Source organism: Augochlora pura, chromosome 7 (genome assembly GCF_028453695.1).
Source record: "Augochlora pura isolate Apur16 chromosome 7, APUR_v2.2.1, whole genome shotgun sequence".
NCBI lineage: Eukaryota > Metazoa > Arthropoda > Insecta > Hymenoptera > Halictidae > Augochlora > Augochlora pura.
The window spans coordinates 32,360,598-32,384,686 of record NC_135778.1 but is presented as its reverse complement, the minus strand read 5'-3'; the positions used below and the strand labels follow the sequence as shown (position 1 = coordinate 32,384,686).

Sequence of the window (24,089 nt, the reverse complement as noted above, 5' to 3'; positions counted from 1 at the left end):
ACCTATAATAAAAGGCCATTCTAGTCGCGCAAAGTATGAAAATAGTTGAAAAACCGAAAAATATCGCAATAATCACTTTTCCAGGATTCACTAACCTTGGTTTGATTCTACTTACAGAACATGCTCGAAATGATGTTCTTTCGTGTTTTGTTGAGTTGTTCACTTCACGTAACAACATAAACGTATTAGTTAGTTACGCACTACCTTCTAATGTGAATACGCCGGATCGCGAAAATGAACGATTTTCAAGAAGCAACTTCAACATTAGCCTCAACTTCAACTGCAACGTCAACGTCAGCTTGAGATTGAGCTTTCGAGCTTTTGAGCTTGAGCTTGAATTTCAACTTCAACATCAACTTCAATTTCAATTTCAATTTCAATTTCAATTTCAATTTCAATTTCAATTTCAATTTCAATTTCCAATGTCCAATGTCCAATGTCCAATGTCCAATGTCCAATGTCCAATGTCCAATGTCAATTTCAATTTCAATTTCAATTTCAATTTCAACTTCAACTTCAATTTCCAGCACCATGAACATATAAAAAACTTCTTGAAATTCGATAATTTTCGCGATCCGACGTATTAACATTAGAAGGTAATGCGTAACTAACTAATATGTTTATGTTGTTACGTGAAGTGAACAACTCAACAAAACACGACCGAACATCATTTCGAGCATGTTCTGTAGGTAGAATCAAACCAAGGTTAGTGGATCCTGGGAAAATGATTATTGCGATATTTTTCGGTTTTTCAACTATTTTCATACTTTGCGTGACTAGCATGACCTTGAGTTATAGGTCGGTGGATTCGTCTTAAAATCGGCAATAATGTCATCGAAAAACAAATACATAGTTCTATTTGAAAAAACATCGATGACCTTCAAATCTCAAAAAAATATGACGTTTAAATAGAAACCATTTCCACCTCAACATGTGCCCCTTCGAACCAAACAATTTGCTCCTCAAGCATTTTCGCGCATCATGGAGATATTGCTTTGTAACACTTTATTTGCCCCACCCTGTATGTATATGTATATATAATATTGTTATAATAATATTCGTTTTATATGTATTTGTAGACATCGAGGAATAGTTGCAAATCGCTAATAAACTTTAGTGTTTAGTCATATACTAGAATTACGATGTCCCCTGAGAGGGGACAACCGAGTGCAAAGGGTTAAAATATTGATATTGAAGTTAGATATGTTTCTTTTAACTTTAGAATTGTGTTATTATTAATTAAATTTCTCAAAATAGTATTCATTGCGTCGGATTTCTATTACCAGAACACTTCCTGCCGCATAAGGCCGGGCGGAGTAAGCGATTAGAATGTTTCGGGTAGCCGATTGTGTTCGATGCCTGCACACAGTGCTGGTATTGTCTGGCCGGTCGCGCTGAGAGTTCTTCACCTGCCCTTTGATCATGCTCGGATTGCCCGGATCTTCGCAGCAACTTCGTGGTAAAGTTTCCCGCTGCATGGAACCGTCATTGAGAAGTTTAATAATGTAAACTTCGAAACGATTGCACACCTTGGCGTGTAAGCTGCGAGAATTGTTCATGAACTTAAAGAGAATGCGATATCTCTTTCTTCGAGCCGCTGATTCCTCGGCAGAAATTAATTTCTGTAAATGACGTATATATCATGGAAAATTTAATTCTCTACATAAAATTCCATCCAATATATTGATTGCTAAAACCTTTCATTTGAATTCCGCTGCAGAAAAGGTAAATTATAATAATATTAATTTTTCTACAATCATTAACAATGGAGGAATGCTTAAAGAATATATCAGTAAGAGATTGTTTGTTGTTCTACGGATTACAGAAGCCTTTTACATTTTTTTACAACTGAAGGAATTTTAAAATTAATTTTTTTCTGAACAAAGGAATTTTTATGAGTTAAATTGTATTTTTTCAATGTATAATTATGTTATTTGTTGTATTGTTAGTAATTCTGTTACAACTGTAGTACTAGCACAGTCAAAATCGAAAATTTCGTCCCGCTGCGTTGAATGGAAATTCGTGCGTTATTGTCTCCGCAGTGTCGAAACGCCGAAAAACCGAAAACAATCAAAACTAATCAAAGTTCGATTGAACGCGTGCCGGCTACAGTTCTTCACTGAGTAATAGATTTCCCGCTGACTCCCGTGGCGATCATTGATTTTCCATTTTTTTTACTTTCACTCAAGCGGAACACTGTCTACGAAGCGGTTCCGTTCGAAATTACGAATAATGCGGCGATCCTGTACGCTTGGAATGAATTTATAAATACGTCGTGGATAATTGAGATATTACGTTGCTAATTGGAATGAGAATGAAAGAGAGACGGTTCGTGTGCGAAGACCGATGCTCCTTCTACGCATGTGCAGTTTGCAGGCCCGTACCTATCGCTCTAAAACCTTGGAACGATATTCCCAAAATTCCACAATATTTTCTAAAATATTAAATATTAAAATTCTAAACGAATTGTTTGATATTCATTTTTATCATTATTTCTCTTCGCTGGTCATTATGTGATCTTGAAAACCTCGATAACCTTCATGTTATCAAGCTAGTTCACATGCCTAAATATGAATAAAGTATCCATTGATCCAATCAGTAAATAAAAGTCTCATAATCCTCGAAATCTACTATTCAATTTCGTAAATAAATTTTCCAAAACTAATAGTTTATTCAGTAATTCGTCAAATTATTTTAAAATGCGGCGCGGAGAAGTTTACTAGAAAACTGAATAATGCAATTATCTGTTATATCACAATAATCTTATTTTTTATTTTATTCTGACAGTAGTTCCGTGTTCCGTTAGTATGTTTCTCTGCAAGGATAGTGAAACTTTTTCTTTTCAGGTAACATCTATTTTCCTTTACAGGACGAAAGACCAGATACTTGAAGTCTTTCGAATCGAATGTTGCTCGGTCGGTGTTCGCAGAATTCGCGGATACCGCCGTAAACTGAACCGCCCACGCAACACGGCCCTGGGTCGAAGTCGGGTATCCCGCATCGAAGGCAGTGCTCGTCTCACGATGGAACGTTGTCGCAGTTTTTACGAGATTTTCGCCGTCTTCGACAACGACGAAGAGATACCCCACCCGTGGACCGAGTGAATCTTCAGGGTGCAAAGGTGTCCGGCTGCGGTGGACATCGACGGCCGAGCCAGAGCATCTTCTTGTGACAGTGGGCGGTGTCAGGTTAGGTTTTCGACGGTAAGACGCAGTAGGGTTCATTGACAAACCCCGATAAACGTTTTTATTTGCCCCCTTTGTTGACCCCTATCGATCCGTCTCGAGGGCTGAATGTTAATTCTATTTTTAATGGACATTTCTGTACACAAAACCGCCCTGGGTTCTTCACGGCAATCGCATCCCGCTGGTAATAAATGGGTGATATACGCTTGCATTTGTTTGTTTGTTTTCATGGATCGTGTGCTGCTACTCTTTCGGGGTGTCTCTCAATTTTGTTGCTTGCTTGTTTTAAAAAAGTGATTGCACAATTGACGCGTACGGCGCCCATTATGAATTCTCTGGTGTCTTCATCTATTTTATTTTATTTTGAAAATAAATATAAAATTGTGAAAATTGCACCACGATTTGTAAGGATGATCAATCGAGAGTGAAACATATTTTTCATAAAGTGGTAAAGTGAAATATTTCATTTTAGAATTAATTATGAAACTGTGTTTTCTTGAATTGCTGACATAAAAGTCTATTAGAATAGTTGCTCAAGTCGGTCGATAAATTCTCCTAATTCTTCAATTAATCCAATTAATTTTAGTGTAAACTATTCAATTTTGTTTCGAGGCGATTGTCGAATATAAAATTGTGAAAATTGCGCCACGAACTGCAAGGATAAATTGTTCTACCGCACTGAATTTCTCTATATTCGTCAACTTGATCAGCCTTTGTTTTATGAAATAAAAAAAATAAGTTTTCATACCCGTGGAATTATGCACTGTCGAGAGATTCAAAGAGGGCGGAGTTGTAATTAAGTTGTTCAGGGTGGTTGGTTTACCCGACGGGGGTGGATGCAGGAAGTTTACGAGTGGTATCCGTGCGGTGCGTGGGTGGGTGTTTACGCCGCGCAAAGAATGAATATATTACGAGTATTTATGGTTGACATTATGCCCCCCCCCCCCCCCTAAATGTGAAGATTAGATCGCGTTCTCTCTCCTACTCTGATGCCATTAAAATGTTATCTCTTAACTCCAGCTGTTTCGTTGCAACATTATCTAGCAACAAGTTAGGTGGCATTTGTTTAGAATAATTGTTCGAGGGTGATGGCACTCTGGACTTTATGAATAAAGGGGGCTCTGATTTATTAATAATCCAAGCCCATTGACTATATAAAAAATAAACTGTCGCCGGTATAAATAAAATAAGTGCTATTGATTTCAGAATGTTGCATTTTTAATGAATGCTTGATTGAATTCTTATGCCATTGTAGTCGATGCATTTGCATTACTCGATTAAATTGAATTGACACTTTAGTGTATGTAAATAATAATGCAAGTCGCGGGAATATAGTGTAAATATTTGTCTAAAACACGATACAAATATCTGAAAATGGAGTAAGGCAGTAGTCAAGAAAGATGGAATGGACTATTGACAGTGTTATTTATGGATTTAATAAGATTGGTGAGAACGTGGGATATTTCAGATTAATGCAATTTAAATATCATATATTGGCACGTTTTAAAGATCCGTGTTATTAATATTTAGCCAATATTTTCGTGGGTGCGTGGTTACGTTATTGATTCAGAATTTTCGAGTTAATTGTATTTCTGTGCATTCGTGTCACGCAGCGTGGAATAATTCATTTGTAGAAATGCAGATTTCAGATTAATTCAGTTTGAACATAGTCGTGGTATTTGTGGCATGGTTTTATTAATTTTAGTAGACTGCTTTGAGGATACACTTTGACGTTATCGGTTGGGTATTTTCGAGCTAATTTGGTCGTGTCGATCTTTTTAGATAATGAGCCTTCCAGCTTGTTAGTAAACCCCCAGCGTTGAAAAACCGATGGGGAAGTTTCTTAGGGAGTTCCGAAGTTGCATAAATTCTGACGGAGCCGGTCAAAGTTCCGCTGGATATTGTTGCAAAGTTTCACCCAGCCCCTTGCAACCCCCGTCGGATCTGGACAAGGATGCCTCGAGTTTATGATCCCTGGAGCTCGCTCGATACTTGAGCGCGTCGTTTCCCAGTTCCATGAACTAACATTTGTTAACGCATTCGTCGGAAACTCTGGACACGTTCCTTTCTCGTTCCGAAAATTTTATTCAAATGTGATCACTATGGCCAGAGTCACTGGCACCACTCCAAATTTAATTCTGGAAAAGTTACATCCCATTTTAACTTTTTTAAAATCTAAAATTATCTTTTAGAAATTCCTTCTCATTTTAAAAGGGATTTGGTTGTTTTGTTGCAATGAGGTTTTAATTGATGGTGATACCACGTTAGCCGGAGCTTTATGTCGGTACCCCACGGCAATGAACAATCCGAGAAATGGGTTAAATCGGGGAAGAAAGCTCAATCTGCTGCGCTTTACGTCGCACTTTGTCCCATTGTTTTCCGAGTGTCGAGTTACGCCCTGTCTCGGGCCACTTGCGCTCGGCAAAATAGCCAGTAATTAGATTCTTTTGTTCCACACTTAAAAACCGTGGCTTCCTCTCTCTCCCCGTTTCTCTCGCTGTTTTAAGCATTCAGCTCCGCGGCCTGCGACCTTCTGTCGCGGCAAGAAACTGTAGCGAGCTGTTTTCTCAAACAGTTCTCCTGCGAAACGGTGTCGTCTTTTGATCGTAACTCGAAGTAGTACAGGATATCATTTATTTAAAAATTTAAATTGCCTGCCCGAATACCGCCATTCTTACAAATCTAGGACTGTCCTTGATTCAACATTTTACCTTCGCAACGAAATTAGAACGCCATTTTTAGTAACGTTGATCTATTTTTTAATCGTCGCGGCAATTGGAAGACGTGGAATTATTTAGTACCTGTACCATTAAATGGCGTTGTTGCCAGATTGCAGATAGATATAACCTTGCTGGTCCTTATCAGCGAATGGTCGAATTTCGGAGCGAACAATTAATTCAGAGAAACTCGTTAGAATTCGCCCATTAAGCGGCCAGTTAATCGTACGGGCGCAGAGCTTGCTCTCGGTCGGAAAAGGTTCATTCCAGATCAAAGATTCGTTAAATAGCTCTCCAATGGAATATAAGGGCTCGCTGAAAACCCACTTTATAGTCGGACCGTGTAAAGCAGCGGGTGATTTAAATGCCGCGTAAAAAGAGTTCGTTTAATTCTGTCACGTTCTCCGATGATCCCGCCGGCCTGCATACAATGTAATATGTAATGTATACTATTATCTCTGTGCGCTGGGAATATGTATAATAGCTGAAAGTTAATCGATCAGCTCGGCAACAGAGAGAGGGAGAGAGAAGGAGAGACTGTCGTAAAAAGCTCTTTGTGAAACACATGCTGAAAAATTGAGGACAGCCGGAGAGAGCGAAGAACACAGGTTTTTTTTATCGATTGGAAGACAAACGAATTGTCAGAGCTATCGTACCAGGGATGGAACAAAATTAATCTCACGGATGGAAGAGTATCTTCCATCGCAAGATACATATGTACATATAAACGGGACCTTGGGAATTTTTGACGTATCCATTTTTTCCTAACGTATCTTAATGTTTTTCGGACGTCTCGAAGTACACCGTATCTCATAGTTGTTCGCCTGATATTATTTTTGTATGTCCTAAATTATTTCGGTCGACTCTCGTATTTTTAGGAGGCCTCAGAACAGTCTTGGTACCGCACACAATTTTTTAGGAGACTTCAGAATTTTTCTATTGGCCCTCGAATTTTTTCGACGTCCTCTCGAGCACCCTAAAGGATTCCATAATTTGTTCAAGCCCTCTAAAACTTTACCCGTAGCTTTAGAATTTTGTGCAGTGCTCCGCAATTCTTTTTGCTACTCCTACAAGAGTGCTACACCAAGGCGTCAAGTGTTCGCACCGTAGAACTGAATGAAAATCTTATCAAAAAATTTCTGTTAAGTAATCTTATTCCCAGATAAGTTTGGCTCGTTATCAGTGACTCAGATCTCCATTTACTGTCAGTGATACCTTGTACTCGATACTCGTTGGTCGATTTTTCTTCGATCACATCGCACGATTTATTAAACCTGGCTTCGAGTGTGGAACGATTGGAACGGTACTATAATTTGTGGTGGAAACAAAATTATTGCGATGAAGTTTGAATGGTGCCGGTATCCTTGTGTTGGTGTATTTCCGTAAACTCTCGAGAAATTTCCCGGCACTGCACCGATAAGGGGTTATCTAATCTAAAAGTTAGGTTGAGAGGGTAGGAGCAAAAATGGGATCCATAGTTGAACGTGTGCATGCAAAGTGCTCGTTAATTGTCGCCTACAAGGTCGGAAAAAACTAAGCAGAATGGAAAAACAAATCCGGGCTGCCTTGGCGAAGTTGTTTCGCGTTGCCCTCACGCCAGCAAAAAGGCTCGCGGGGGTTCTTTAGCTGGTTAAAGTAATAGGTCGTATCGCGTTATGAATTAACACACTTCGTATTACTGCGTCAGTTTCTACCGGCGAGCTTTTGAATTAATATCTGCGATCAAATGTTGTTTGAAGGAAGTTATAGCTGTGCTTTGAATGAGCGAAGGAAATTAATAATATCCTAGCTGCGTTTTCATTAGTGGAATTGTTTCAGCTTGTTATAGTAAACTTCTGGTTGGTGATTAGGATTCCTGACCTACATTAAAATTGAATGAAATTAAAATATTGGGCGAGAGGGATTAACGTTTATTAAAATAATAATTTTCAGGATAATGCTGTAGCTGGAAATCCGATTTAATATCCACTAAATTTTGAGATGGTTATTTGATTTAGGTTCTTGCGTTATTGGTAATTTCTTATAAACTTCATTGTCGGCGAAATTATTCATACTGAAGATAAAACGGAGGGATCACTTTTTAATTACGCTTAGCCTATTGTTCCTAAAGATGGTTAATGAGTTCGCTTAAGCTGCGTAGCAATTGCCAATGATAAATCTTCCTTTGCACTTCGCAGTTTCAAGTATGATTAAATTACCGTTGTAATGGATAGTCCGTTCACTTGCGAGGAACTTAGAGAGAATAGCGATAAAGAAGATTTTCTGTAAAGTTACTTTATTTAATCCTTGAATCTTCCTAACATAATAATAGGAACATTTTTATTTAATTGAAAATTATCTGTTACACCTTCACATTTGTCATCCATACTAATGGTCATATAAATTAGCTTATTCCGTCACTGAACACGATTTACGCATATTCCAATTAATTAATATTTAATTAAGTTTGATAAAGTAAATCTCTAATAGTCCTCCCGCCTATTTCGTTTATAGAATTTTATCTTCTCGAGTAAAACAAAATTCCCTCTTATCTATGTGTTTCATAACCATCTGAAAAAAGCATTTCCACTAAATCCCTAATTTACAAAATTAGTACAGCGAAATATGGACGGATAAATTCTACCCCCTACTTATGGACCATTTGCCATGCTCACCCAATTGATTCACTCCTAAATAATTAAATTATATGTTAATATATCTGTGCTCATTTACCAATTAATTAATTCAGTGCATCAAAATACCCCAACCTTTTACTGTAACATTAAAAATTTAATAAATCTACTGAATATGGGATTAGAAAATAACCGATTGCTAATTGCTTTATACTTTCAATGACAGGAGAAGCTAAGAAGGAGCAGAGAAAAATGGCGAGTCTAGGGGGTTGCGTCTCGACAATGGTGGACGACGAGGAACAGGAAGAACTTCGCTGTACAGGAAGCGATGTAGAGATCGAGGAATATACGGACACCGAGGAGTCGCCATATGTCGCTTATCAGGCGACTGATAAGTTGTTCGATACGGACCGAGTTGGATGGCAAAAATTCAGCTTCATCGCCACCCTCTTCGCTGTCGTCGTGTCCATCACCTTTTTGATTATCAGCTATCCCCTTTATCTGGAAAGCGTCAGCTCCGTTTCCAGCGCCTACACAGGTTCCTAGCGTTGAACATTTTGGATCATGTTAATTGTACTGCTTCAATACCACCGCTAATTATTCTTCACAATTTCGCATCTGCTTCAACCGCATGACCATTTATCACCACTCCGATTTATGGATTATTTAATATCACATTATTATTGTTCACATTGATAGTATGTTGGAGAACACACTAGCGGATTGAACAAGTACAATTAATTATTATGTGTGTAAAACTGTCTATTCTGATTTGCTAACAATTGATGTGGTTTCAGGGTTGCTTTTCACCGCCCTAAGTTCTACCTGCATTCTGGGCATAGTGTGGTTCGTTGTTGGAAGGATTTCACCGCCCCCACCACTGATTCCCAACAGCATGAGGATCAAGATACCCCGCTGTGCACTGCTCAAAATAAGCTTCGTTTACGCCCTCTCCGGGATTTTGATCACACTCTGCTTAGATCAGAGCAGAGTGGTCTGTCATCTTCAGGATCCAATTAAGGGAATCACTCTGGTCTTCTCCCTCGTCTATTACTTCTTCTTCTGCCGAAAAAGTACACCACCCGTTAATTATCATATGTTCCCGAGTCAAGAATGTATTGTTCGAAATTTTCTGGAGTAAATTCTGGAATTTGTATCTACTTTTTACATAGTACAAGTTTCTCTTTGCATACAATTTTATTCATATTTTCTCGTGGTTGCCAAGTTCAGAAATGAGTTGTCAGACAATTCGCACGCTGAATTGGCCATTAGTGTCGCTCCAAAAAATGTTTGAACGTCGTTTCTCGCCCGTTGCTGCCGGGAGAGTTACATTAATGTGCTTCTAATGATTCGCTTTCGAGATCCAGGACAAGTGGGTGTAATAGGGAACACTTGTTTCAGTGATGAGCTTGCAACGGATCTTCTCGAGTACCACAATAATTGTCGGGCTGTTCATAAGCGTCGACTACGGACTCTGCGATGAGTTTCGATGCCGAGGCAGAGAAGTTTCCGCCCACACAACCGGCGCGAGAGGATCTTGGGGCGTCAGGGCTATTTGGACTTTCGTCTATGTGGGTTCACTGGCTGCTTTCGCCATGTTTTTCACTTTGTTGGAAGGCCACTACACTACCGAAGTAAGCGATTAGAATTGCCATACGTTTCTACTAAAACAATGTATTTAATATTTATCGTGAAGTATTTATTGGACTTTGATGCTATAAATATTTTTCTTTCAGCAACAGAACATGTGCCAGATAGTAGCCAGCCAGCAGAACTCATTTCTTTATACAGTGTCTCGTCTAGTGTCATCCAGGGACATCAGACGTCGTGGATCGGAAGAGGAAGGTGGCAGATTGCTACACGTAACAGACCCTGACCCCACTGTCAAGCCAAAGCACATTCCGAAGCCTCCCATTTTGGAGACCCTTTTCTACATCCATTCTATCGCATTCTTCGCCATCTTGTCTTTGTGCTGGTTGGATACACTGCCCGGGATAGGCAGGGTTAGATTATGAATTCTCTTCTTGTCTTTTTCCATTTACACTCAAAGTTCAAATTGAACATTTATATTAAGGAGAACCGTAATTATTTTAGGGTTTATCACCGGTGGATCTCTACCGCACCTTAGCCCACGGACTCACCTGCCACTTCAGGAACCCAGAGTCCTGTTCCAACATCGCAGCTCACGGTTGGACCTTCCTGATCGCTTACACCGTCTTCAGCATCTCTGCTCTCAACTTTTTATCCATGAACGAGAGCGCAGTCTTCACAGTTGCCACGGCTACAGTGTCTCTTCCATTATCTGGCATCTGGTGGAGCATTTATAAAATGGAGATCGGGGCTCACGGTGGTAAGCCAGCTAAATCTACTCAGAAGAGCAGTTACAAGTATTATAACATTCATCGTGCAAATTTTATCAAAAATTAAATGGAATATTTTTACAGGATTCATTGTATGGTCGCCTGGTGTCACTGGAGAACTCATCTGTGCGCTTCTGGGACTGCCAGTAGTTTTGCTAGGCCTCGGACTCCTGGTCAGATCGCATTTCAGGGACACTCAACCTTGTTATCTGACGATGCAGTCGCCAGACGTCCAGTATGAGCCATCCCAAAGATGAACGACTTCGACACAGCCGTCTTCTTGAGATCTCAGAATCATCAGCGTGGGAGATCATCGGATCTAGAGCGATAAGACGCGGCCGGGTTAATTCAGGAGCTTCGAGTCTTTCCAATTTTCCGTGTCGCTTCGGTGTAGGTGTTCGAAAAAGTCTAAAAAGGTGCTGATAAAGACAGCATGACCGGGGCTCCTGAATTAAACCGATGGAAATCGTTGTGGAGACGCGTTTCAGAGGCGATCAGACTCGACCGGGAGCTGACCTAATTAATTCTGAACGCGGCCACTACTGGCGCAGACACGTACGAAAAAAAGCGCGAGAGGCACAGCCTCTGCTCGATTGAATCGATTGCGCTAGTTTTCCGGTTGAGTCTCTCCCGCTCGACGAAGTTTCGTCTCTGAATCAACAAAAAAAACTTTCCTGTAAAGTTGTGATAGGGGTTAGGTCGGCGTACGTGTGTTGCATTAATGGTGAGGGGAACGATAATATTGATTATCTTCTTGCGCACAGACACAGACACACACATACACCCACACGTACAAACCCGTGCCGAAATGGGGTGGAGAAGGATGGAGGAACGCGATCGATGTTTCCTATGTATTTGCCGACGCGCAAACATCATCCGTCTAGCCGGATCGTTATTGCCAATTTATATTTTATTTTGATAACGAGATATATTTCATATTTTCGAGACCGTTCGGGATTATCACAGTTGTTGTACACTTAAACAGATTAGGGAATTCATGAATGCGAGTGCGTGTGAGGGAGAGAAACAATAATTACAGAAATGCAGAGAATATTTTGTACCCGCTGCCAGGACACTGCAGAGACCTATCTCTGGACTTGTTTCAAGTCAGACTTAACGCGACACGTTCGCATGATGCAAAGCCATAACAGTCCTCGCTCATAGAATCTGTAGTTTTCTTCTTCGAAGATGACGTGTGTACTCTCTTCCGATATTTCTTTTAACGCTCATTAATACCAGTTGTACTGCTAGAAAGCATTTATTATCTATAGCATAACTTCATGCATTTTCATAGCTTGTGTAAGTTAGAAATATTTCTGAGGCGCATACAACACTGTTGGCAGCACTATTCAGTTATACTTCTTTTTCTTTGTGTTACAAAGTAGTATCGACTATTTGTGCGGTCTAGGTCTTCGTACTTACTTTTTTTTATATTTTTTTGTTTTAACAACGAATGACTGATCCTCGACTCTAGATTATTAAATAGCTGCGCATGGTGGTATCATTTTTGGTTTATGGTGAATGGTTGTGTGATGTGTGGTTTTCTGCTTTAGTTGCTTCTTTAGTCAGGGACCCCTGCTATTTTTAGTTTTTCTCTCTTTTTACTTGGTATGTGGGGTCAACTTGGCATATTTGTCTCAAAATCAATCTTACCTTTTGATGAATCTATATTTACTTCATAGCTTCTAGATACCAACTAGTATTTTATCGACACACGTCTTAGTTACTTTGTTTAGTACATCAGAGAGCTGTTAAGACTTTCCTCATTCCTAGCTCCGCGATTATGGATCCAATGTAGATCATTTCTCATGATACATTTTTGTATAGTTTCTCAACTTCTCAGATATCTGCTCCTCCTTCTCCCCGGACTGACCAAGTCAGTTTTGTAGAACCAGGATGGGTGAAATTCTACTTCGTATAGAAAGGCAATATTTTATCTAATATCTCTGCGTACATGAAATATTTTATTTAACAGACGTGCTTACATAACAGTATTTCATTTAACATACAATGTGTAAATTAAACATGCATAAAATATTTGATGTAACGCAAGTATTTAAATAAAATATTCCGCAACTTCCAACAGTATTAATAGAGCAAAACGTAGCATAAAAATGGTTCCACTGTATTGATTTGCAGTAACAGTAAATATATTTAAAATACTACGTTGTTAAACACTGTAAATGGTATTTTAAATATTTTGTCTTGCCAGAGTGTTTCACCCACTCCGGTCGAAGATCATCTGCGCGATGCTGTCTGCGAAAAAAGAAATCAAAAGTTCAAAGAAACGACTCAGAGCAATGAACGAACGAAACGTAATCTCGTGCCAAACGATTCGGGTGCCGAAACTCGACCGTAGAATTAAGCGAAGTGTCAGCTCTCGTATGATTAATTATTAATATGAATGTTATTCGTGTACCTACGCGACGTAGAATTGTTGTTAAGCCAAACGAAACGAGTATACTTCGCCGCCGGGATATCGCGTCAATCATGTTCTATTCGGAAAGCTATACGTCCACAATTTTTGTACGGCAGTTGTAAACAATCCATTTGACTAACTAGAGGCTACGATAACGACGAAAAACAATAAGAACAATGTACCACCGCTGTTATTAAACGAAAAAAAAGGGTATAGTCTCCGTATATAATCGTATTTATTAAAGAAACAAACTATATATATATACACGTATATACTGTAAACTGTTTCAAATCGTAGACGAGGATTTTTTCAGAATGAAAAAATTCTGAGGTTTTATATATTTAAACGGAAAATAAGAGACAAAGCAGGAAGGCCGGTTTTCAAAGCTCTGAGTTGCGCGCTCAACTAGCCGTAGCGATTAGGTTGTGGAAATGAGTTAAATGCCTTTAATTAATTCCATAGGATTGTGAGGAAATCCAATTATTATAAAATTAAATGGCAGGCATTCAGTTCATTTCTACGTGCCATATTTATTTATTTAATCGGTATTTAAGCGCGTCACGTAATTAATCAACCCACTGAGGCCCGGTCGACATCGTTTCACAGAATGTTGTTTAATCGCTCTTGTTGTTATTGCCAGAAACTGGTCGCATGGAATCGCCATTCTCTACACAATGTAATTAAGGAATCAATGAACACAATGGCGTCTGTACCACTAAATGTTCAATGATTCTTTAAGAACACTGTAACCACGGACCACCAGCAGGTTTAAACGTTGCTAATGGCAATTTATTTTTTTAGTGGTGGGCCTCGGCGGGTTGATTACGTCGTCCAAGCCGGCCGGCTCGATTTTTGTTGTATTTTGCATGCCGCCGACCGGCCGGTTATGGTCGAATATTTTTATAATGGGACCGTAGCGCGATCCCACCGGTTATTCCGTAAGCTAGAATGATTCGCGTACGCGGGTACTTTCAGATAGACGCTTTACAACACATGAATACTAATTACCAGCGATTCGCAGTGCCGTGCATTGTGTTGGGCGTTTCTCTGTAACACTAGTCTTCTGTTGCTAAGTTTAGTAACGGTGCAATTCTTATTTGTATTCCAGGAACAGTACATGTAGAATTATACCTTGCAAATAATTGTTTTAGCAATTATCGGGCTGCGGAATTTTATGCACTCTAGAGATTATACATATATACATATATATTAGCAAATATTGACGCAATATTAATGCAATCGTGTGTTATCGTATTTGTTGTTTTTGAAAGTGAACTATCTAAATGTTTCTTGAGTGCAATGTCACTGGTGTGTGATCGTGCATAAGGTATCGCAGTCCAACGACTGATTTCATTTTTCATTTAATTTATTTTGAAATAAAGAGAATTTTCAGGTTGATATATGTGTGAGTGATTAATTCTAGCTCAATATGTAAGTCGTCCAAGAGTAATGAGTACCTCATTGTAGAGCGACAATGGAAGAAATGTGTAGAACCAGCGCATTGCCGTCGCCGGTATTTGGATTCGTTAATTACGCTCAATATACCTACTATATTCAACTATTATGTACCGTATTATAAATGTGTTAATACATACATATATATACTTATATAAAAAAGATAATACGATTCGTCTTAATTAGAGCCTGTTCACATCCTCACCACGCATTCGTGAAGTAACAAGATCCATTAAGCCACTGATTTCAAGCCGCGCACAGAGTTAATTAAGCGGCGACCCCCAAGCTACTTTTAGTTAGAAAATGTTAAGCACCCCTTCAGAGCACTCGCAAATTCCTCTCTCGAGAACGTGAAAAATATGTGCGTCTCTCACTAGTCTAACAGAAATGTTTTTATCTTGTTATTTGACGAAACTTTGTTCCGAAATAAATAATTAATTTCTAGGTAATGCATTTACTGGACTATTGTTATAAATCGTTGATGGAATTCTTGACAAGCAATAATCTTTATTGTAACATAAAAAATTATACAGACTCCTTCGTATTATACTTGAATACGATCAGAAATTTATACAGAAAGGATTCTCGCGTCTCTAAAAAATTATATTATCATAAGAATAGAATTGAAGATTTTAATATAGTTAGAATTGAATACAACTACGTTTAATTTATAATAAAGTCTTTCAGAAGTTTCAGTAATACTATAAATACTAAGAATGCGTCTACTTCTAATACTTCTAGTAACAATTCAATTTTAAACTCTTTCGAATTTTCCTGCATTCTACTTAGAGCTTCAATACTTGCAGTCTAGCCGACTTATGTGCATCGCCAATTCTATCAGACAATTTTTTATCTCTGAAACTGACATCCTCATACCGAACTTCGTCGAAAACCTCAAAGTTCAATTTATCAGCGATACGCTGGCTGAAATTCGATGCGAACACGCCGAAGATTATTTTTGGAACAATTTCTTCGTTCACCATCTTATCATCAATCGGGCATCTCTTCGTGGTGCCGTTTGCAAGTCCTTTAGCAAACTCGATGCACTGCTTCACCAACTCGCTACCGATCCCCATGCCCTGGTATTTTGGATTTGTACCAAGGTAGAACAATTCCATCGCTCCATCAATGGCGAGTTTCTCGAATATGTCCTGAGCGGTTTCAATCTACAAATTGAGCCAGTTGCTAAAATAATATTGACCCGACTAAAGTGAATCTGTCTCATACAGATAACAAATGTCTGTGAACACATAAAATATTTAATTTTCAAAAGCACTGCAATTAAAAAAAGATTGTATCTATACATTTGTTGCGACAACGTGTGATTGTTTTTACGGGAAATCCTCACAGACTGTCAACAAATCATTTTGTTTACTCGTCACTATCAATCCTATCTGTTGTTGATACGAATTCATCCCACTGGTTCGTGAATCTTTTTATTAGATGATCATTAATAGTTTTATTACCAATACGAGGTAATTTGGCAATCTGTTGTAGAAATAAATAACCAGCGGAATTAGAAATTCATTCTGAATAAAACTGAATTTAATTTAATTTTCAGCTTCAGTGGCCGAAAATGTGTGAATTTGTTTAATTAATGGGAAAATGGATTCAATAAAGGTAATTGTGGCACTCACATCACCGAGAAACTTCACCAGCTCATGGCACGATTTCTTCGTCAGGCTCTTCTCTATGAAGGTGTCCAGCTGGTCCTTCACACCTTCCTGGGGTCTGGCCTTGAACCGCAGAGACACATTTTTCATGATAACTCGAAGAGAAAGTGGTTCTTCGGATTAGGAGCTAGAAGAGGCAAGACTTGCATGGATCTTGTTGAAAGCGACCGCAGCGAGTTCGTTGGTCTCTTTATTAACCACGATCATCGTAGCACCGTCCTTTATGATCTCCTTGAAGAGCAGCTGCATCTCCTCAGGCGCACCTGGCTCCTCGAATATGCCGAGCCCTATAGCCAGGCACTCCTGCTTCATGGTCTCCGCCTGAATCTGCAGAGCCTCTTCAATCCTGTCCCGCGTCAGCAACTTGTACTCGAACTGATCCTTGTTTCCAGCCATTACTGGCTACCAAATGTATGCTGCTCTATTAGAATATCTATGAAAAAATTCGTTACGCTGTTCAACACTTCTGTTTCGATTTTCAGGTCGAGAAAAAATTTAATTACACCTTCGATATGTTTCGGTTGCTTATCTGCGGGGATCGTAGAAGATGGGGAAGAACTGAATGCTGATAAACTGAATGTTAGAGATTGAACCAGTCACCAAATTTGGTAAGTATCAAGAATCTCCAGATTTATTGACGTGAATTAACGACAAGATATTTTTGGTTTGCGTTTCAGGTTCTGCATCCAGGAGAATCTTCCGATGTATGTATGACCGTAAGTATTGTCACAAAATTATACGTGATTCTTAGAATTCTTTTACTTACTCTATGAATCAATTCTGTCCCAGCTCAACCTCTTGTCATGGATTTACCTTGATTTAGGTATAATTGGAAATATGGTAAATAAATGAAACAGTCTACTAACGCTGGAAAAAATAGACAGTTGTCTATACAGAGTGACTCGCATTAATTTTGACACTCTTATAAAAAAAAGTAACGTTTCAAATAATAGATGAAATAATTTTTTTCGATATTAGAGAGTTGTTAATTAAGCAATATCTAGAAATGTTTGTCTACAATTGCAATTATTGTAGATTTTGTATCAGATGCCTTTTGCTGTGAAGCTATCGTAGTACGATAGCATACGTAGTACGTATTCCAGTACGTTCTACACATTTACTTCCAACGATTGTTTACAAACAGAACTCGACATTCTATGCTAAATAAAATGGCCAGTGTCCTTAAATTCTGTATATACGGCTACCGTTTCGCTCGCAATTTATTTATAAAATATTCGTAGATGACTGACCAGTGAATTGAATTTCAGGTTGATTGCTCACTGTACGACGAAGACTTCTGCCGGAAACCACGTGGATCAGCCAGCAGGATCAGAGAACGACCGATTCGTTGGTGACCTATTTGCGCGGGCACAATGAGACTAGATTCGAGTCGTTTAGTCAGCACGCACGAACACTATTTCCGTCGGCGTGGTTTGCAGCCGCCGTCTCTGATAATAAGATATCCTCGGAGCATCCAGCGCATATTAGGAAGCCGGCTGCGTTACTTCTTGAAACGCGATTACACTGTCTCTCGTGTCTCCGGCCGCTCTTCTATTTAATTTTAGACCGCCCGCATAGGGTTCAAGCACATTGATATCGATCGACCGGTTCCAGGTAGGGAGTTATATTTGCTTAAAAATACTTTTATTTACAATCATTACAACGCTACAAACTGGAGTACAATTTCAGAGTCGTCTATCGGAACGGTACGATATCCGAGAGGCTTCTTCAGATAAGGCAAGGCAACGTATCGCTGATGACTGTGCTTTAGAGGGAGTAGACGCTTTTCATTACATAACTACGAGACACATTTAGGCTGGCCTTGGACGGCCTGTACACGAAACAATCTATTATATATGATATAGTCTATAGTCTAATTCGTCGATTAATTTTATAGTCTTTTAGCTACTAAAGTGGTATCACGATGCTCGTCCCCTATCCTGTCGCTGAAGGACATCCCGTCGAAGTGAAATTCGTCGTAACTGACCCTAGCCAAAGTCTCGAAGCCGCACTTTTTCGCGATCTTCTGCGAGTAGTTGGAAGTCATAATGGCAGACACTATGTTTGGTATGGCCGCTTGATTCTGCACGTTGTTGTCGCCGTTCTTGACGACAGGAATTTTTACCTGGTTTCCCCTCTTCAGCTCCCTGGCAACCTCTATCGACGAGGACACCAAGGACTCACCTATTCTTCGCTTTTGTTTCTGCGGCAGCGTCGCAAGGAACATGCACTCGAAAATGCAGTGTGTGTTGTAATGCTTGAACAAGTTTATTCTGGAGTCCACGTTGATCATGAAGTCCACCAAGCACTTGGATGCTTTGTGCCTGCAGTTTTCGCTGAACGTCTCGAACGCTCCCTTCTCTAAAGGACTCTTCAAAACCTAGTGAAAAAGATTTATGATGTCTATCAATCGATCATTGCTTTGGGAATTTTTTAAGTGCTCGTTGATAGAATCTAAACCTGGATCTTGTTGAAGGCCACGCCGATAACCTCGCCAGATTCCACGTCAATGGCCACTACACTGACACCGTCCTTGGCAGCGTCTAAGCAAAGTTCTTCGAGTTCTTCCGCGGCACCTGGTTCCGACATCAGTGCCACACCTTTGCAGACGTTCTCATGTATGAAGAAGCTCTTCCTGATGACTTCCAATGCCCCCTCTAAGGTTTCGTTTGTCAGAGACTCGAACTCAATGGCTCCGTCCTCTATGGAACCCCACGGCCTATAGGACGGCATTCTGGTTCGGGTCCTGGAAAAATAGTTGATTAGTATGTCTGCGTTTTTCAACTTTCGAGGGACGTGTAGTATTCCAGTTAGCGCCTGTTGCATCAATTTGTAATAAGTAACCGACAGACGCTATAATTGAATCAAGTTTGCAAAAGAAGTGGTCGAGATACTGACCAAAATTGTGATTGATCCACATCTCGATTAAAAATGTATTTTAATTATAAAGAGATGTTCCTGTTCGTTTTAATGTCGGATACACAGAAAATATTCAGAGATCATTAGTCTGATACAAATATTTTATATAATAATTCGAATATCTGTTCATACTAGTTTTAAAATTGTAATGCTAAATAAAGCGCGCAGACTGTTTTGCGGATAGCAATTCGCGTTACGCAAACACGTTCTGATTGAACTCGTTAATTCCAATGATTTATCCGCACTTGAACTGGACAGTCACGAACGGTAAAATTCACGGAATATATACGTTGAGTGTTTTTATTTCGATCACAATACCACATTACAATCCCGTTAGGCTTGTCACAATCCATATGTTTGTTTATTGTACTACTATAAACGCGAGAATTGGCTCAGCCTTTACCCCATGATTTCTACGAGATCCTCAGATGCTGAGAGTTGCTTCTCTACTGACGTTTATCGAGAAGCTGACACTGAGCAAAGCTATATCTTTCCAGTCAATTAGCCTAAGCATGTGTGTGTATGGCGCTCTATCGCTACAGTCACAGTACACTATCGCGTAAACGCAAGCATGAAATGTTATACACTACTAGCAAACCTGGCGAACTCCGTTTCGCCACCAGATGGCTTCGTTTTTTGTAACATTTCGTTTGGGGATTAAAAGATGAAGAAAAGTTATTTTTTTTGTTTTATAAACCATATTGGTTTGTAGTACATACTATGTATCAGAGATGGCGCTGTATGTGAAAAATGATTTTCCCTGTTTTCCTGCTTTTTTGTTGAAATTTTTCCAAAATTTTGGTTGCTATAAACCTCACGGAGCCCGAGACCTTTCCAACGAATGCAAAACCGTGGAAATCGGTTCGTGCGTTCTGGAGTTATAGCGTCAGGAAGGAAAACCCGACTTATTTTTATATAATAGATTTTTGTATGTATGTTGACTTAAATATTTTTCAAATGTTAAAAAGAATTTTCTTAAAACATTACAAACATACTTGTAAATTCATTTAAATAAACCATGTGATATAGAATTGGAAAAATAAAATGTGTTTTACGAAAAAAAAACTTTGTTACAATTTGTTACAAACCTCGTTACAATTTTTTGCTCGCTTAATTCACATTTTCAGGGTTAAAAAATTGTTTGTTTCGATGCAATAACGTTTAAAATTACTTAATCCACACTCGCGGTAAACTAGAAAAGTAGTAGCTTCATTCTGACAGCAAAAAACATCGACACGTTGGGTTTCCATTTTTTTTGACAATGTTGCAGGCGAGCAAAAAATCTGAGAAAAATTGAGTACACGAGCCGTGATAGTACCTTGTCAAGGAATTAATGAAAAAGTTTTACAGATATTAGTTTTCGAGAAATCTTCAACTTTCCGATTTTGTTGGGGTTTTTCATTTTTGATAATCACAACTTGCAACTGAAAAATCTGAAAAAATTCTATAACATCCGGCTTGATGTCCAAAATATGCCATATTTTTTTCAAAATTTTAGGAAGCCGCTAAAGGTGGAAAAATGCCGGAAAACCGCGAGATCTAATTTACCCTGTAACTACCCTCACGGACAAGTTACAGGGTTAAAATTTTGCACAGATGAGTTTTTATTGGTCAGCTATCGAACGGAATATGGCTCATTGAAAAACCTCTAAGGGCAGTTTTGACCATCTTAATCGGCTATGCCCTTTCTCATTGGAAATTCTGGCGTAGGAACTAGAATTAATTTCTCGCAACTAGTTGCACGCTTAATTTACATTTGTTAAGAAGCTAGTGGGAGTGCATTCTTTAGGATCGAATGTTCCATTGTCATGCCTGACAATCGACTAGCGCAGCTGTACGTACGAATCGTAAATAAGAAAGGATATACGCGTTCCGTAATCACAATTCACGGAACCACGTGGCCTTCTGCAAGACCATGCGCATTTTGATATTTAGTTAAATATAGTTGTCACACATCAAGTTGATAGGGTCGCCAGATTTGCAGCACTTTAATTTAATCGCGTGACTTCCTCATTCAGTTTAATTCATTGACGCGCTCCACTTCTCGCACAACACGATGTTCAAGTTCACTTATACTCACCAAAGAGTCGAATACGAGTCAAGCAAATCGATTGTGTCGAATTTCGTTGCACTGGTATGGATTTCCATGTTCAGAAGGAAATAAAAAAACTGTCGATCCTGATCTTACTTGCGTTATTGAATAAATAAACTGAACGTTGCACTCTAACGTCCCGACTTCTCTGAAACGCGACGAGACGAATGCTTCAACAATAATTTCGGAGGTCTATTTATTCTGACCATGCAAAAGACAGAGCATTCTCTCCGACAAGGAGGGAGAAACACTTGAAAAAATATGTCAGGAATACTGAAAACCTAGTGAAAATCTCTTTGCCGTGCAAGGTGTCTAACAGGTATAATACACTTGTACCTGCAACAACCCGATTCGTCACGAACCCAGACCGATATTATTCCGGGATAGTCTAATTGTTAGATATCTTACCTGATCCATCGTAAATCAGATCGCGATGGGCCTAAGTAAGAGCAAGTACCGTTGAAGGTTGTACTGTGCCTTGGGATTTCCCAAGCGTTCATAGCATTCAGGTCGTTGCGAAGACAATGTATAATTTATCAAGTTGAAACCAGTTATTAATAGTGACGGAAAAACACTCGACGAATTTTTATCTTCGTAAGAATTGTAAAGTTTCAGATATCCGAATTTTCCAATTTTTAATTGATCTTGTATATACGATTTATCGATGTGTTTACATACAATTTAGATAAGGCGGAGGAAATGGCTTTATTGCTGCTATAATGGATTCTACAATTCCTCATGTATTGATAAGGGGCGATATACTTTCTTTTTCCGCAAACGACAGCACCACAACAACAATGAACGTTAAGCGGATTACTGCATTCGAATATGACTAACAGTTATTCATTTTTTGTACAATGTATTTAATTATATACTTTTATGTAGTTATATATTTAGTGTATCTGTAATGGTTGCAATTTTAAAATTACTATTCCAACGCTTTATTTCAACGCAGAGTTCCTAGAAATAGATACCGCCACCCTATCTGCGATAAATTTAAAGAGGATTATGGGAAACTGTCAGCTATGTTTGGAGCACTTGTTGATAGCTTACGCGATCTGACAACTGTCAAATTATTAAACCGCTCAATTAGTATTGTACAATTAATAGAAAAATATCTTATCAACGTTATTCTCGCAGATTATGTCGGAAAATATTACTTACTGCAATAATTAGTATCCGAATGCACACTTTTTTCCAGTACTCGTCGCTTTGAAAGACGACTATGTTCTGAAGAACAATCAGGCGATTTGCAATGCGAAACCACTTAAATACGATTCTTCTTTGTCTCTTGATGTGCCTGGTGGTAACAGCTTTTCAATTGTGTCGGGACTTTTATGCAATTAATAGTACCTAGGTACTTCCCATTAGAATTTTACCATAAACTAATCGACCACTGTGTGTAACAATCTTTTTAGCAAATGTTCCTATGGCCATCACTTTGCTATTGGTGTAGATTGACAGACCAGTCTGCGCAACGAAATGGTCATTGAAACTGTACTATATTTGCAATCGTGACATAATACACTAGACGCATAGATAACTGTTGGCAGTTGATCAGGATCACTATACCTATACTTTGCTTAGTATTTGTCTGTGCAGCCAAAAGTGTTACTGTTCATTTCATTCCTAACTACATTTTTTCCATTTTTGCAGATGCTCTGCTAATTGAAACAGGATTAAGAATCTAAAAGGATTTATAAGTTTCCTGAGGTAATAAAACATTTTATTTGGAAAGCTATATATCCAAGACTAGGACAGATACAATGTTATGCGGCGGTGTATCCTGGAAAATAAGTCTACCCTTCTCGTCCGTCTCCTTCAGCAGATCCACCTGCATGACACTCCAGAATCCCAATTGCTCAGCAGCTTTGCTTGAGAAGCTGGACGTGAAGATCCCAAAAATAAATCCCACGTCGTCCAGATTAGTCGCGAAGGATATACCTTCTTTAATCAGCATTTTTGCTAATCCTTTGCCACGATGTTCCTTGTCCACCACCACTGCGTAGAACTCTACAGCAGCTTTTGCGTCCGGAAACTTCTCATACAAGTTGGCCTTTTCAGCGATGCCCGACAAATAGTTGAAGTACCGTTCCATCAACTTCGTTTTGGGCGGATTGTTCACGAACACAGCTGTGACTCCATCGCCTGTGGTGTCGAACCTTGGATTTTTACTGACAATCATCTGATTCACCGCGATGATTCTTCCCGTGGATTCATGCTTGACTATCATGCACGGGGAGGAAGTGAAGATCGCCTTGATGATTTTCTCGTGATCTATCCACATAGCCTCTTCATTTTCGAACGGATCATAATTTCTCATGCTTTTCAGCACAACCTCCTCTTTGTCGAAATTTTCATGCAGAAATGATAGAACCTCCTGCAAATTAGATTCCTTCGCCCATTCTATAACATATAGACTTTTCGAGCTCATGTCAAGGCAACTAGATTTTACTTTTACAGTAAAACAGTCTGCTACTTTATCGACTCTTATCCCTAACACACAATTTTTTCTTCTTATTGTGGTACAATAATTTTTCACTCACTATATACCGCGAATGTTCCAACGTACGTATGTTCCCAATAGTTGTTATATTACTGTTGTAGCACTGCTTTCGGTGCCATAGTAATTCAAGGTTTCTTAGAATCTGGCTTAA

The 24,089-nt window shown here is 39.1% G+C and overlaps 4 protein-coding genes across 9 annotated transcripts; 1 reads left to right on the top strand and 3 right to left on the bottom strand.

Moving 5' to 3' along the window:
- The first annotated feature begins 2,997 nt into the window (after positions 1-2,997).
- On the top strand, positions 2,998-14,693 carry LOC144472966 (uncharacterized). Of its 2 annotated transcripts, XM_078186455.1 has the most exons (7): positions 2,998-3,203; positions 8,741-9,052; positions 9,312-9,587; positions 9,916-10,148; positions 10,251-10,517; positions 10,609-10,864; positions 10,959-14,693. In XM_078186455.1, exons 2-7 carry the CDS (start codon positions 8,767-8,769, stop codon positions 11,129-11,131), a joined length of 1,491 nt encoding a protein of 496 aa, XP_078042581.1. In that variant the 5' UTR covers positions 2,998-3,203; positions 8,741-8,766; the 3' UTR covers positions 11,132-14,693. The 2 variants fall into 2 exon arrangements, with proteins under 2 accessions (XP_078042581.1, XP_078042580.1); XM_078186454.1 differs by lacking the exon at positions 2,998-3,203 and having other exon boundaries at positions 8,734-9,052.
- Positions 14,694-15,288: 595 nt separating this feature from the next.
- On the bottom strand, positions 15,289-17,935 carry LOC144473063 (uncharacterized). The gene is made up of 4 exons (XM_078186622.1): positions 17,672-17,935; positions 16,569-16,854; positions 16,386-16,484; positions 15,289-15,914 (listed from the first exon to the last, which is right to left on the bottom strand). Exons 2-4 carry the CDS (start codon positions 16,815-16,817, stop codon positions 15,534-15,536), a joined length of 729 nt encoding a protein of 242 aa, XP_078042748.1. The 5' UTR covers positions 16,818-16,854; positions 17,672-17,935; the 3' UTR covers positions 15,289-15,533.
- Positions 17,936-18,075: 140 nt separating this feature from the next.
- LOC144473062 (uncharacterized) lies at positions 18,076-22,738 on the bottom strand. Of its 5 annotated transcripts, none has more exons than XM_078186616.1 (3): positions 21,421-21,503; positions 18,882-19,167; positions 18,076-18,801 (listed from the first exon to the last, which is right to left on the bottom strand). In XM_078186616.1, exons 1-3 carry the CDS (start codon positions 21,486-21,488, stop codon positions 18,313-18,315), a joined length of 843 nt encoding a protein of 280 aa, XP_078042742.1. In that variant the 5' UTR covers positions 21,489-21,503; the 3' UTR covers positions 18,076-18,312. The 5 variants fall into 5 exon arrangements, with proteins under 5 accessions (XP_078042742.1, XP_078042743.1, XP_078042746.1 ...); XM_078186617.1 differs by lacking the exon at positions 21,421-21,503 and adding an exon at positions 19,659-19,779 and having other exon boundaries at positions 18,077-18,801; XM_078186620.1 differs by lacking the exon at positions 21,421-21,503 and adding an exon at positions 22,597-22,738 and having other exon boundaries at positions 18,079-18,801.
- Positions 22,739-23,112: 374 nt separating this feature from the next.
- On the bottom strand, positions 23,113-24,058 carry LOC144473064 (uncharacterized). The gene has a single exon (XM_078186623.1). It carries the CDS (start codon positions 23,864-23,866, stop codon positions 23,171-23,173), a length of 696 nt encoding a protein of 231 aa, XP_078042749.1. The 5' UTR covers positions 23,867-24,058; the 3' UTR covers positions 23,113-23,170.
- Between the last annotated feature and the right edge of the window lie 31 nt (positions 24,059-24,089).